Genomic DNA, 15,753 nt, shown 5'->3' with positions numbered 1-15,753 from the left:
ACTAGTAGTCTTATTTAATATTACAATCCTAAGTGATTAAAACTGGATAAAAAATTACAGGAACAAAAATATTTTAAAAAGTATAGATAGAAGAGTGGAAGATAATACGACAAAATGTTAACAGTGATATCTCTAGCTAGTGGGACTACTGGATATTTTTATCTTTTATATACTTTCTCAACATTTTATAGTATATCTTTTACCTTTTATAATGTTAAAAAAGTTGTTTTAGGCAATAAATTTTGATCATAAGCACTACAGAGACTACCATAAACATACATTGCTGTGTTAATACAAAACTGGCAAAAATATAGATTGAAAAGTTAAACTCACTGTGAATTTGAACAAACCAAAATGGCTATCTCAAACAATATAACTTCTCTCACAAATACAATCCCCAAACATTAAGCAGAAATAAAGACAACTGATAAGTTTTGGTCCTTTCATAGCTGATAAGGAGCTTCTTACCTTATTTTTTAGGTTACCAAGAATCTTACATAGTATAAGGTGACAATTCACAATTTTATGGCTTTATATAAAAGGTAATTTTTGCAAATTCTAGCAACTGTGTAAAGAATAATACCAAGAAAAGAGTACTCACCCTCCACAGACCCCTGGTACCTTCTTGTTGGTATATATCAATGAAGCTGCCAATCATGCTGCCTTGGAACAAGCTTCCTTGAGCCTGCATTCGAATCTAAAATCAGAAGAGGTGAACATTTTATTTTGACAGAGAACCAAATTGAGATGTTTCACTCATTTAAAATGAAGAAAACAGTATTTGGGAATTAAAAATCAGCTTACTATTATGATGAAATTAATGACTTAAGCTACATATAGAAAGAATGTAATTTGTGTCAAAGTATATTTTATAAAGACAATTTTTATCAGCCTCACATTCCTCATACTAAGTCCATCATTTCTGGAGTTGGAAAAAAATTTGGGGAAAAGAAAGAATGAGTACTCTGTAGGGATAGAAAATAACCCATTTAAACTATGATTAGTTTAGTGAAAAACTATAAACAACCTATATGTCCAAAAATAACAACAAAGGATTAGCTGCATAAACTATGATACATCCATTTAAGGGAATACTATGCAGCCATAAAATTTTATTGTAGAATAATATTTGTGGATATTGGAAAATGTCAACAATTAATTGCTAAATAGAAAAAGCAGGTTGCAAAGCAGTATGTATGGTATATCATTTTTATCAAAAACATGTAGACTTAAAAATAACCATATGTTCAACAAAGAGACTGACTAAACATACACACCCAAATGTTGACAGTGGCTTACGTCTAAGTGATGAAGCTCCAAGTGGGCATTTTTCTCTTTTGTGTTTTTTCCTGCCTTCCACTTTTTACTACATTGAACATGCATTGCTTATTGAAGTATAAAAAGCAGGAAAAAAGTTTAAAAATATAATTTAATGCTTACAAGACCTTAAATTGAGTTTTACTTGTAAAAAGCATGACACTGTATTCTGCAAAGTAGCCTTTGAGAGGCACAAGAAAGGAGATACAGCATTAAAAGGCCATGTAAAAGATTTGGTACAATTTCCACCGAATGCACATATAGATCATAGTAGTCAGTCACTAAGTACTAGTGGCCCAAATGTAGGCCTGATTTTCATGAAGCACAACTCTAGGTTTTAATAAATGCTCTTGGTAAATCATGTTACAGCAGCATGTTTTTATGCGGAAAGTCAACTGCTACTACTAAGAGTTTTGAAATAAAACCTAAACCAAATTAAAATGGAATAGAAACTATCACAAAGACAAATTGAAACCACAAATATCCTATGGTAAGTAGAAGACTTCTTTATGCAGGTGATTCCTGACCAGGGCTGGGATGAGGGTGAGGCAAGTGTGGCACTTTCCTCAGGCACAAAATGTAGTGGGGGGGGGTTGTAAAAAACCTCAGTAATCCAGATAAATAATATCTTAATGTGATATTTTTAAAAATCAAAATTAATGCACAAAAACCCATGATGAACCAAGTATCAAAACTGTAATTAAAGACAGGATCCAACAGGGCGGGATTAGAGTGAGTGAGACGGATTGTACAAAATATTGCTATTTTGTTCATCATGAATTTTTCACATTCATTTTAATTTTTGAAAAATATTGCATAAAAATGTTATTTCTCTTGATTATTGAATTTTTTGGCACACCCTTACATTTTGCACCCAAGGGGAGTATCTCCCTTGTCCTAGTCTTGGCCCTGTTCCTGAGCAGTCTTGAAGGATAAATTCATGAGGAAAGGGGGAAAAGGCATTGCAGGCAAAAAGAGAACTACATGCACAAAGGCAAGGAAGCGGCACGTAGTTCAGAGAAAGATCTATTCAAGGATAAATGAAAGAATTAAACAGCCCAACTGTGATTATAACTCCTATATAGGATTGTGACTACCCCCGACCCTCCACGTCCCAGCACCACTCACCACTCAGCCCTACCTAAGGATATGAAAGGAAAAGGGAGATTGTAGCATTGGTCAATGGTTGTAATTGTACCAGACAGGTCAGAGCAACAGGAAATTGAAGTGAATCACTTATATGATTAAGTTTAGGACCCTGATGGATAACAAAGGAAGTTTTAGGGAATTAAATATTATTGTTCTTGAAAAGCACATTCTAACCAGTGTAATTATATTGCACATATTTTAGAGTTTTAGGATATAGTCAATTATCTTCAAAATACTTGTTCTGTAAATCTAAAGTGATATAAAAATTCTGTAGCTAAAGTATTCTCAATTTAACCCAGAAATATCATTTCATATCATTTCTTCATCAACCACCACTGGTTTCTTTCACGTGTGTTGTTTTTCAAGTCACTCTCTCGGTTCTCAAAACTCTGAATCACAATAGATCTCCCCTCCACCAACCTAGCCACTTGTGGTTTCAAATAAATAAAACATATGTTCTCTTACTCTTTTTTCTCACATTCCCCCTAAAATGATTTTTAAAAACTTGGGATCCTCTTACACATTTTAATCATATATTTAGTGCTTTTAATTATCATAAGTGTAAATGAGTTAATAAGTAAAAAATGTTAACGATTTTATCTCAAAAATAAGATGCGGATTGCTATTATTAGATTAAGTTAGATTATTAGATTAAATAAGATATAGATTGATATCATTGATATTATTAAATAAATGTTTTATTCTGAATTTTGATAAAATCTGAAAGAAATTCAATTACATTGTAAAAAAACTCAGCACCACTAACCTATACTGTTCTGGTTCTGAATTCAGAATATCTCTAATAGGCCAAAATATATCATTTTAAAGCCAAATCTCATTCTTAATAGAAATATGGATAAGACAGGAAAAGATAGCGACATTATAGATTTACAGTATTTCAATTAGTTATTAAAGGAGGCTTCTCTAAAAACTGTATTTCACTTTATCTCTTTGTCTGATACTCCAGGTTACACCACAGGTCAATATACCATACTGTGTTTTGGAATGGGTGGGGGAATGTGCCTTTCTTTTGTAAAGTGGGGCAAGGGCTGTTCTAAACACAAGCTCATTTTCAGATCAGTTTTTGAGAAGGGTACAAAGAAAGTAAGGGATCTGGAAATTGATTCCCTTAAAATTGCATAGCCCCCCCCAAAAAAAATTGCATAGCCCCCTTGGAAAGAACCTATAAAGGTTTGCATACTCTAGTTTGAAGACCAATGGATTAATGCACATCATAATAAATTGACTACTATTTATTAAGCATCAACTACCTACCAAGTACAATGATAACAGTTTACATATATTATCTTTAATCCTTAACAACCCTATGCAATACATACTGAATTATCTTCATTTTACAAATGAAGAAACTGAGGCTTAAAGCAGTTAAGTGATTTGCCCAAGGTTTTACAGCTGGCAAGTGACGGAGTGGGGATCTGAGCCCAAATCTGACTCAAAGCTCATGCTCTTTTCGTGTCACACTGCATACATCCAACGCTGCCAGATTTCTCTTACCTTTAGCACATCGGTGGGATTGGCTATAGTGGAAGATATCACTCCTGACACTACCCCACATATCATATTAATTAAAAGAGTTTCATCTGTAAAAATGAACAAAAAAAAGAAAGGTCTGCTTGTAAGAGGTACCAGTTTCTGAGAACAGAGCGCTGAGCTATCAGAGAGAGGGAACCATGTCAGAGAACTGACTACAGAAATGAACCACAAAGCTTATGAAAATAAAGAAACTCAAATATTTCTAGGTTCCAAATCAGTACTGAAACATATAAAATTAAAATAGATATTTCTAAAACACACTGGAATATATCCTATTATTCTGTAAAACTGCCAATATTCCATATAAATTCAGAATGTGCTATTTCTCCTTCAATCATTTCAAACATCTAAAGAAAAAAATTTTTAAGTCTTTTTCTGGAGAATCATCAACTCTAAAGACTCAGGAACCGAATGTTAAAGGATAAAATCTTATGTCTAATAGGAAAAAAAAAACCTAAATATTAATTTTAATTGGCCATATTATCTACTAGCCTCTATTTATTGACAGAAGATTTCTGTAGTTAAATGTGGAAAAACTAGTCATTTGGAACTAAATCCTCTCAGCTAGAAAAAAGAACAAAGAAACCACAGAGCGTATTGTTCTAAAATTCAATCTTCACCACGCCTCCTCACCAGAGCGAGCCTACAAGTTAAAACCTAGGTAAACCGGGCTTCCCTGGTGGTGCAGTGGTTGGGAGTCCGCCTGCCGATGCAGGGGACACGGGTTCGTGCCCCGGTCTGGGAAGATCCCACATGCCATGGAGCGGCTGGGCCCGTGAGCCATGGCCGCTGAGCCTGCGCGTCCGGAGCCTGTGCTCCACAACGGGAGAGGCCACGACAGTGAGAGGCCCGTGTACCGCAAAAAGGCTCCAGAAAAAGTTGACTTACACAATAAAGCAATTTAAAGGACATTACGAACCGAAAAGCTCTCCAGCTGTCCCCAACTATGCAACAGCCTCAGGCCTGTAGTAAAATAACCATTTTAGTATAGTATTGAGCTGAAAAAGCTACAGCAGCAAATAGAGAGACATATGGTAATGCTGAATGTGGGTTAAGGTGGCCATATTTTGTATATATATAAAACTACTCTACCTGACCAAAGCTTATCAAAACCCACAGCTAGAGGATTCCTTATAGTTGAAGTCCTCTTGTAGATGAGGACAGCATTAATTTTCTCAACAAGTTTGCTCCATGTTCTCTCTGTGATGACCAGAAGCCTTTTTTTGTTCGTTTGATAGGAAAAGGGACAAACTTGAAGAGCAGGTCCCTCTAACCTATACATCACCTCTGCAAGGATTAATCCCAAATCAGTACAAGCTTATTTTGTCCTTGCAATGACTGCTACCCATTCTCAGGCACCCTGTGATGAACACTTCTCATTAAGCATGATTTCAACAATCCCTTTGAGTGTTACCTTAAAAGAGAATAAGGAGTCTTATACTGACCTTCTAAACGTTCTACAAATAATCTCTTCAAGCTCTGGTAAATGCCAATTTTAATGGTGCCATATGATGCCTGTCTTAGTAAAGCAGGAGCGATTCTGCCAGAAAGAAGGAAAGAAAAAGAAAGTCAGTTATACTTAACATGCACTCACAGATTATACATATCTAGACAGCCTACTCACTTCCATCACCCCCCTCATTCCATAAAAACAGCAAAATACGCATTTTTTTCAAGCATCCATGGATTCATCAAGAGAGCACATCTAGGTCATGAAACAAACCTCAAAAATTTAAAATAATTGAAATCATATAGAATATGTTCTCTGACCATAATGGAATTAAGCTGGAAATCAATAAGGAAAATCCACAAACACTTGGAAATTAAATGATACTTCTAAACAATCCATGGGTGACATGGGTGTATTTTTTAAATAAATAGAATTGAATGAAGATGAAAATTCAACCTATTAAAATATGTGGGATGCAACCAAAGCAGTGCTGAGAGAGAAATTTATAGCACAAAATGCTTACATTAGAAAAGAGGGAAAGTCTCAAAATAATCAATAATTTAAGTTCCTACCCTCAAGAAACTAGAAAAAAGAAGAGCAAAATGAACCCAAAGCAAGCAGAAGGAAGTAAATAATAAAGAGCATAAATTAATAAACTTGAAAACAGGAAAATAAAGAAAAATCAATGAAACAAAGTTATTTTGAAAAAAAATCAATAAAACTAATAAAACTCTAGCAAGGGTCCCAGTAGTAAAAAGAGAAATGTCACCAACAGGAATAAAACGAGGAATAGCACTACAATTCTGCAGTCATTAAAAGAATAATGAAGGAATACTATAAACAACCTTATGCTCATAAATTCAACAACTTAGAAGAAATGGACTAATTCCTTGTAAACTACAAACTACCAAAACTCGATCAAGATGAAATAGATAATCTGAATAATCTCATAATCATTAAAATTTTTTAATTTATAATTTAAAAGTTTCCAAAAAGGAACTCTCCAGGCCCACCCAGATCATTTCACTGGGGAGTTCTACCAAATATTTAATAAATGAATGCCAATCTTACACAATCTCTTCCAGAAAACAGAAGAGGGAACACTTCCCAACTCATTTCATGAAGCTAGTATTACCCTGCTAACAAAACCAAAAAAACAGTACAGAAAAGGAAAACTAACTACAAGCCAATATCTCTCATGAACTTAGATGCAAAACTCCTTAACAAAATATCAGCATATTGAATCCAGTAATGTAGAAAAAGTATACACCGTTACCCACTTCATAGATTTTTTTTTTAAATCAACCTTACTTCCTAGCAGATGCAGATATATCTTCAATCCTATCAAGGAGGTACCAGAGCCAAGATTTCACCCTATTTAAGTTCTGCTTATAAACTGGAGACATTCTCACTCATACCTCCTTTGAGATTCTTCCAAACTGCAGAAGTATACTTTAGCTGTTATAAATAGAAAGACAGCAGCAGCTCAAACAGTTAAGATTTTAAAATGATGACAAAACATGCATATTTCTGACTTTATTGCTTGCTATCTGAAAAAAATAATCTTGTGATCATCTGTGCTGATAAAAGAACAAGGTGAAACAGATGATCCATGATTCACTTGCTTAAGGATGTAATATTTGATTTTTTCCCCCAAGTAAACTATCTTTGAAATTAAGGCTAACGTAAGTTAATAATAAAACTGATATCCATTCTCTGAGCAATAAACTGGTACCCTAGATGCAGGAGTGGACTAGTAAATTGGCAGCAGATAAACAACACACTGGACAATAAACCACTGACATATGAATAACCAAAAGATGACCCCCCCAAAAAAATGATGGATCTCCCGCTCTTTCATTCTGCATTTTCTATTTAAACTGCCAGAATAGTATTTCTTTAAAGAGGAAAAATTTTTTTTACAAGTCAGTATTTGGCAACTCAGGAAGATTATCACAGAAATATATACTGCGAATTGGTGCCGCTATTCACAGTGGCTATGGATGACTCTCAGGAAAACAGGAAAAAGCCAATGCTGCAATGAGATATCCACTTTAAAATGTATCGCTTATAGCCAAATGAACACAAGATCCAAAGCTCAAGATTTACAAGCAGGTGAAATATAAACTGGCACATCAATATTGAATTATAAGTTGAAATGGTGAATATAAAGGGCACAAACTATCAGACAGCTGAAATACATGGCTTCTCAAAAAAGTATTTCTATTCGTGACGTAAGGAAAGAGTCCAGTCTCACCCTGAATACAGAGCCAATACACCTTCTTCCTTATAGATTCGGAACAAGGCATGAAACATTCCTCGGTATTTTATCTCTTTGAAGCGGACATCAATACTTTGGCCTTGAACTTGAAGTCGCGTTTTGGTCAAGTCCACAGGGAAAGTTCCTGTGAAGGAACACACTCATTTATAAGTTTTTCCAAAGAATCACAGTTAAGTTTTGGATGAATTTAAGCCAATGGTAATTTTTAAAACATAAGACAAAGTTCTTTTTCTAACACCTAGGTCTCTACTTAAATATCACTATCAGAGGACAAGAGTTGTATGTGATAAAGTGAAATGTACTATATCTAGGCAGCAGGATTTGACCCACAGTATAACTGAAACTGTGATATAATAAAGTGCTTTAGGATAGTCCTAATACACTATAAATGCAAAATACGTAAATGTTTTAATTTCATCTGTTAACATACAATCTGGCATTTATCTGTCTCTTCCTTCTGCCCCCCTCCCACCTCAAGTCTCCCTACTTCTCCCTCATAAAATCTCCCCAAATCTTCACCAAGAAGATAGGAAAGCATGGGATTGCTGCTCCACATACTCTTAAATACTATTACAAAGTTTTGTGGGTTTTTTCTTTTATCTGTCTATGAGAAATAGTTTTCTAGTATTATGAAAGATAATGGCAAAGTCCTATTTGGCCTACTCATCTGGGTTCCTTAGGTAATTCAGGACTAACACCAGCACAGTGCTGAGTGGGAAATTTTCTTTAACCAAACTTCTTTCTCTTATTATATCAACACAGAGAAGTGGTCATTACATTGGCAAAATATATTTCAAGGACTATTTCAAGGTCTAAAACTAACAAGATATTTATGCAGCTCTGGTCACTGATGACCTTGATATCATAACACCAGACAATATGCCAAGAAAGTCAATAAAAACTAGTGGATTGGGGTCACTTATGAACAGTTTAGGAAAGAAAATTTGGAAGATGAAAAAACACAATCTAAAAGTATTTCAAAATTAAAATCAAATAGAAAAGAATCTGGTTTGATCTTGGTCAATCTTCTAAAATGGGAAAGAGGTTTGAAAAAAGGAAATCTGAATACTTACTAAGAAATTTATAAACAACTGAGCACACAGAAAGGCCACTTGTATAAGAATATAACAGAAACCCCTATCTTATCTCACTCCCTCTATATTTGCATGTATGTTTCCTAAGCATAGCAAATTAACAAATAATTAAACTATCAAAACAGCTTCCTAAAATTGACTTTTCTTAACTTCACTTGCCATACCGTCTGTAGTACTTTTTTTTCTTTAAGGTGTACATCTTTTTTTTTAACATCTTTATTGGAGTATAATTGCTTTACAATGGTGTGTTAGTTTCTGCTGTATAACAAAGTGAATCAGCTATACGTATACATATATCCCCATATCTCCCCCTTCTTGCATCTCCCTCCCACCCTCCCTATCCCACCCTTCTAGGTGGTCACAAAGCACAGAGCTGATCTCCCTGTGCTCTGAGGCTGCTTCCCACTAGCTATCTATTTGACATTTGGTAGTGTATATATGTCCATGCCACTCTCTCACTTCATCCCAGCTTACACTTCCCCCTCCCCGTGTCCTCAAGTCCATTCTCTACATCTGCGTCTTTATTCCTGTCCTGCCCCTAGGTTCATCAGAACCATTTTTTTTTAGATTCCATATATAAAGAAAATATTACTTGATAGCTTTGAGACAACAGTTTTTAAAACAAATAGGGCAGGACTTCCCTGATGGTCCAGTGGTTGAGACTCTGCGCTCCCAATGCAGGGGGCCCAGGTTCAACCCCTGGTCAGGGAACTAGATCCTGCATGCTGCAACTAAAAGATCCTGCATGCCACAACTAAAGATCCCACATGCCGCACAAAGATCCAGCACGCGGCAACGAAGGTCCTGCGTGCTCCAACGAAGGCCCGGTGCAGCCAAATAAATAAATAAATATATTTTTTTAAAGTACATTACTTTCTTATGATAATTTTTTTTTTAAATAGGGCAAGCGGGCTTCCCTGGTGGCGCAGTGGTTGAGAGTCCGCCTGCCGATGCAGGGGACGCGGGTTCGTGCCCCGGTCCGGGAAGGTCCCACATGCCGCGGAGCGGCTGGGCCCGTGAGCCATGGCCGCTGAGCCTGCGCGTCCGCAGCCTGTGCTCCGCAACGGGAGAGGCCACAACAGTGAGAGGCCCACGTACCGCAAAAAAAAACAAAAAACAAATAACGCTACCATATCTATACCCTAAGGAGCAGGTTTCTCAGTTTTCACTTTCTTACCAAACTCAGCAACAATAGAGGCAAGGCCGCCATATACGAAGGGTTTCCAATTCAGACCAGACATCTCATGGCTTACAGTGGCACTTTTCTGGTGCTAAAAGTAAACACAAATCAGAACAAGGCACAAGAGTGAGGAGCATCTGTTAGTGTATGATCACATAATTTATATCAACAAAATTTGCAAATAAAACAAATGTAGAGAAAAAACCCTACCAGGTGGAATGACAAAAAATGAAGGCTCCTGTTTTATGTGATGATCATGAATGTGTTCTTTACTGCCATTCTGTAGAGGTAAGTGTTCGATTCACTCAAATATCAACCTGTGCCCTTCACGTTCTCTAGTTTCTTTAATGTTATTCGCATCCCCACCCAAAGAAGAGGTTTCATTCCATCCAGCACACCCAACTTAGACATCCAACTAGACAATTACAAGTGAAGGAGCTTGGACTTTAAATTATATAGGCTGAGGCATCTCATAAAAGCAGTTCATGGTATTCAGTTAGCTTGATTCAGGTGCAAGGCAGACTGACACCACTACCCTCTCATAGTCTTAGTCCTCTCATCTCTCCACTAAATTTTAGGGTTTTATTTCATCTAGCTACTTTCCAGCTACACACAACCTCCCCCCACTAGGCCCAGGGTAAGTTAAGCACATTTTCACCTTCCTTCTGGTTCCCAGAGGAATGATGGCAATATGGATGATGCCTCTCCTCTCTCTGACATTTAACATACATCCATCTAATGAATCTCCTTTTCCCTGGCCTTTTAAAGCACATACATACAAGTATTGTTTTTCTTTGATGTTTGGGTTCTTTAACAATGTATACTACTCCCCATCCCCCTCACCTCCTTCCCCATCCCGCCCCCATTAGACCTGTCACCCTCAATATTTTCAGCCTTTTTTTCCGGCCACTCCCAGCTATTTCCCTCTTGGATTTTATTTTTTCCAGTTCTGCCTTCTAAATCAGTGGTTTTCAAATTTCAATGTGCACCAGAATCATCTAGAAGGCAGATTAAAACATTGACTGCTGGGCCTTACCCTCAGAGTTTTTGATTGGTGGTCTGGGAAATTTGCAAATTTGCAAATAATGCTGATGCTTCCACGCTTTAAGAACTACTACTCTAGGCATTGCCTACTAAATCCTGGTCCAGCTGGAAGCAATCTATTTTCTGAGGATGGATTCTCAGATTTCTTTTAAATATTCCTTTTTCAGATCTTCATGGTATGCATACTATTGAATTTCAAAAGCAACTTCAAGTGGTTTACAGTCAGGAATGAAGACTCTAAAGTCAGACTTGCCTAGGTTTAAATCCTGACACCACCACTTATTAGTTCTGTGACCTTGGGCAAGTTATTTAACCACTGTGTGCCTGAGTTTTCTGAACTGTAAAATGGGAATAATAATAAATACTATATTATAGGGTTGTTGTGAAAATTAAATAATATATGTAAAACACTTAGAAAAGTACCCGGCACCTAGTTCAACTATTAGCTATTATCATTATTACATTTTTGAATAGTTAAGTACTCAAATATACATTTTAACAGATAATACTTACTGCCCACCTCCCCTACTGCCCAATCTGGGGTTAGCACCATTGAATCACAGTCTCTTTTTATGGGAGACAAGGTTTTGTTTCGTTTCCACATAAGGAATTCTCTGTAACTAAGCACAAAAGAACAATTTTCCAGAGAGGATAGCTAACATGCAGACAAATGTTTTAGAGGCCAGAAAAATAATTATGGAAACTTCCTTTCAAACATAGTATGATCAGCCAGTCCATCTGACAGAGTCTGCAGTAGACAACTCTTTTGGAGGAAAACTGTTGAAAATAATTCTAAAAAGCAAAGTAGCAATAAGCAATTCAATTATCAGCTGCAGTTTGAGATAAGTCTTGAGTACTAAATACTACCTTATCAACATTTTCAGCTATGCCCATATTTTAAGATTACAACTGATAGTAAAACATGACACAAATGATGAGAGGGTAGGCATGGAAAAGCAAGGACCATGGCATATCCCTTCTCTAAGTTGGGGCAAGGTGGAATGCCCTTTCCATTCACCAATTTAGAGATTGCCCAAAACAATCAAACATTTCAAATGGCTGCTATACTTGTCTCCAACACTTTCTCTTTATAACTTCCTTCAACTCTTTTCATCGCAGAAGAAGCCTGACTTGACTACCTGCTACCCAGCCTTTTAATAAAGAAGATGTGCTCAGGGTTCAGGGAGCAATAATAAAGCAATTAAAGGCAGGGGGCAAAGCCACAGCAGGGACCAGAAAGACCAGTCACAATCTCAGGTCCGTTAGCCCAGTGGTTCTTTAATGAAAATGTTCACGATTCTGGCTTGAACTAAAGAAAATAAGGGCACCTAGTGCCTTTTATTTCAGCTAAATGTATTTAATGTAAAGGACTATTACAAGATCATGTTCTTCCTACTCCTGGAGCATTTTTTAAAAATCACCTTTCTTGTATGAAATGTATTAGTAGTTGGTAGCTGATATTGTTTAGTGTTCTTATTTGGCAAAATAAGACTGGCTACCCTACTTTGTGCTCATTTTTGTCATTCTCTATATTACACTTCAATTACTACAGCTGAAAATTTCAGTCATTTTTGTAGGGGCCATATCACACTACTGAATCACTCAAATGTCAGCTAAAACCTTTTACATAAGGCTGTATATATGCATGCATGTTATGTCATAGCTATTCCACAGCTGTATAATGCTCTTTTGAGCCTTCATGTATCCCTTATATATCTTAAATCTCAGGCATACAAATAATGACTAGGATGAGGTTTATCTTCTGGTTGCCCCATGTCATTTTCTCTCTTAACTAGGTAAGATCCCTGAAGGCCGACACCATGTCTCACAGTACTTTTTATAACCCCTACAATAGCTGGTACAGAACTGGGTACACGTCCATTATTGATAAATACTTGGTTGGTTCCAGTGTGATGTCCTTTATGCATGTATACAGCCTGTATGTAAAAGGTTACAGGGAAAATTTGAAAGTTAACTTACTGGACCTGACCAATGCTACACACTGTACACAACACTTTGCTGGTCCTCAGAGATTCTCTCCCTACTAATTCTCTCCCCTGGCTTTTGTTGCAGAGAATTACTTGTGTAAAATACCCCAAGCACTCTAAAAATGATTTTGACTTGTGGGGGCTATCCCCAGATATGGGTAAAAGAAAAGAGTCATATCTGAGTTGAAGTAGAAATATAGTACCTTAAATATTTTTATCGTGTTAAGAAGCCAATGAAAAATGCCTTCAAAATGCAGACATGTATTCTGACGTCTGACTAAGGGAAATCTTATAGCCTAAAGAGTGAGAAGAATATCTAGAACACAAATTACATAACCCTGTTACACTACTCCAAAGATCTGGTCAGAAAAATGCAGGTGCCTTTCTTGCTTTCTCCTTTAAGGAAGAGTAGGCGTTAGAGATTCTCAGATTCAGGAGGTAATAATGGAGAGTCAAGCAAATGTTTATTGAAGGCATACTAAATGCCCAAATGTGCTATGGGTATAAACATGATGTTTAAAACAAACACACACACACACACACACACACACACACACACACACAACATATGTTCTAACACCATGACAATATTTATGTTTCCTGGATAATTAAGGAGATGGGTGTGGGGATAAAAGTTGTATGAAATACAGTTCTTGCCTTTCAAGAGCTTATAAACTGGTGGAAGAAATCAGAGTAGTTCATTAAAGAAAAAAATAAGTGCCAAACTATGTAGCACAAACTATAAGAGCAGGAGAAGCATGGAAAATGAGACAATCCGCATGGGCTTGAATAATTTGAAAAGGCTTATGGAGATGAGAGAACTTAAAGTGGGCCTTGACAGAGGGCAGGTAGAATCTCAACAGGTATAGGTAAGGAGAGGGTGCGGGGAGGAGAACAGGATGGATAGATACAAATGTGGGGAAAAACACAGCATGTGGAGGCAAGCATCAGTATGGTTTGACCCAGAGGGAAGAGTGCAATCTAACTGGAACAGAGAATTATTTTATCTGACTGAAACAGTATCAGACAAAAAGTATGATAAGGAACAGGTTAAGTTGAAAGTCCTGAAACCAAAGTGTGTGTGGCAGGGTGGGAGGGATACTGTAAATTTTTGAATAGGGAAGTGACTTGAGGAAATCTACCACATTTAGTTAGCCTACTAGGGCTGCAGCCAACCAGTGGATTACAAACAGGAGAGGCAGGGAAACTAGCTTAGGATGGTGTGAAGTAAAGCAGACAAGATGTTTGTTGGCAGTGAGGTTAGAGATAAACTTCTAAAATAGAGACACAAAGGAACTTGATGATGTAAGGAATGAAGGGGAGGGAAGAGTTCATGATGACTTGAAGCATCCCCAGCCTGAAAAAAACAAGGAAACACTGACAGAACACTACAAATGTCCCTGCTGTTACCTTGTCTGAGAAACTAATTCATGTTAATAATGGCTGTCATCCTAATTAGTTAGCTGAACTGCATTTTAATAGATGCCTTCAATGCCTTGACCTCAAGGAGTGGCAGGGGGTAGAAACTGAAGGGGAGCATCTTTCAACAGCATCCGTCACACTAATACAATGGAGGTGTTTGCTTACTCCGCTTACAATCACGGCCGCCGTTGCAAACTTCACCCTTAGAAAAATTAGGATTATTCCGGGAAAGATACCCATTCACCCTCTGGGTAGCAGGATCTTGCCAGTTCCTCAGCTGTCAGAGCGAGTTCGTGGAGAGAAGGGAGGCGCCTGAAGGAGGCGGCCTCCCTGGGGGGTCGAGGAAGCAGGGTTCAATCGAAGAAGTAAAACCACCGATGCCAGAAGAGTGAAAGACAGGGAAGGGACTCAGCTGAGGGGAGAGAGAGACCAAAGGACCGTTAAGCCCCTCCCAGGCCGGGAACCAGGCCAGCCCGGCCCCGCGCGGCCTGGCGCGGCCCAGCCCCGCTCCCCAGCCTTGAAGCCCAGGAGCTCCCCCTCACCTGCTCGGGCTCATCGGACGACTGGGAAGACGAGGCTCCCACAGTCGGAAGCGCCACTGCAACGCCAACCCGGAAGTATTGGTACCAACGGAAGTAACCAAGTCGTCGCCTCGGCAACGGTGGTACAGCCATTCCAACTCCGCCCCCTCCGAGCCTAAAAGAGAAGGCGCGAAATAGGAGGCGGAAATGACAAGGGTCTTAACGGAGGAGTCGGGCAGGCTGCAGGCGCAAAGGCCCAGACGGGGCAACCCGACTCTAGGGAGGTGCAGGGAGAGGAGGCTAAGACATGAGAAATTTGGCAGCTTCTGCAGCTAACGTGGGTGCAGAGATGTCGCCCCGTCACCGCATCACCACCCACTTCGCGCGTACAAGGACTAGGGAAAGGAGGGGCGGGGTACGAGGGGCGGAGCCAGCAGAGTGAAAGGGCGGAGCGGGGCGCCTGCGGGCAGAGTACCAAAAAGGAGGGAATGTGAGGGGGCGGGGCAAATGCTTAAAACAAAAGTGGGAAAATGAGGGAAAGGGAGTGAGCGGTATTTACAGAGGTGCCTGAGCTGTGGGGGGAGTGGGGCGGGGGTGAGGAGTGGGACAGGGTGGGGGCAGAAATAAAGATCAAATAAGCAAATAACCTCAGCACCAGGTCTGAGGTCGCCAGGTGCTCAAAGCACATGGTTGAGAAAGAGCAAGTTAGAAGCAGAAAAGGGACCATACAAAGTTCAAGATAAAGAAAATGAA

At 38.3% G+C, this 15,753-nt stretch overlaps 1 protein-coding gene across 1 annotated transcript in view; it reads right to left on the bottom strand.

The window, feature by feature from the left end:
* Positions 1 to 15,153, bottom strand: part of SLC25A14 (solute carrier family 25 member 14) — a gene marked incomplete at its 5' end in the record, with an annotated part of 35,064 nt that extends 19,911 nt beyond the window's left edge. The window contains 6 exons of the mRNA XM_082681720.1: positions 602 to 697; positions 3,982 to 4,067; positions 5,466 to 5,560; positions 7,728 to 7,875; positions 10,023 to 10,116; positions 15,022 to 15,153. Coding sequence (XP_082537846.1) covers positions 602 to 697; positions 3,982 to 4,067; positions 5,466 to 5,560; positions 7,728 to 7,875; positions 10,023 to 10,116; positions 15,022 to 15,153 — 651 coding nt within the window. The remainder of the gene's footprint in view (positions 1 to 601; positions 698 to 3,981; positions 4,068 to 5,465; positions 5,561 to 7,727; positions 7,876 to 10,022; positions 10,117 to 15,021) is intronic.
* Positions 15,154 to 15,753: the final 600 nt, after the last annotated feature.

The sequence above is a fragment of the Grampus griseus genome (genome assembly GCF_964374135.1).
Source record: "Grampus griseus genome assembly, chromosome: X".
Lineage (NCBI taxonomy): Eukaryota > Metazoa > Chordata > Mammalia > Artiodactyla > Delphinidae > Grampus > Grampus griseus.
The sequence above is the reverse complement of the archived record's forward strand: the minus strand, read 5'-3'. Positions and strand labels throughout refer to the sequence as shown.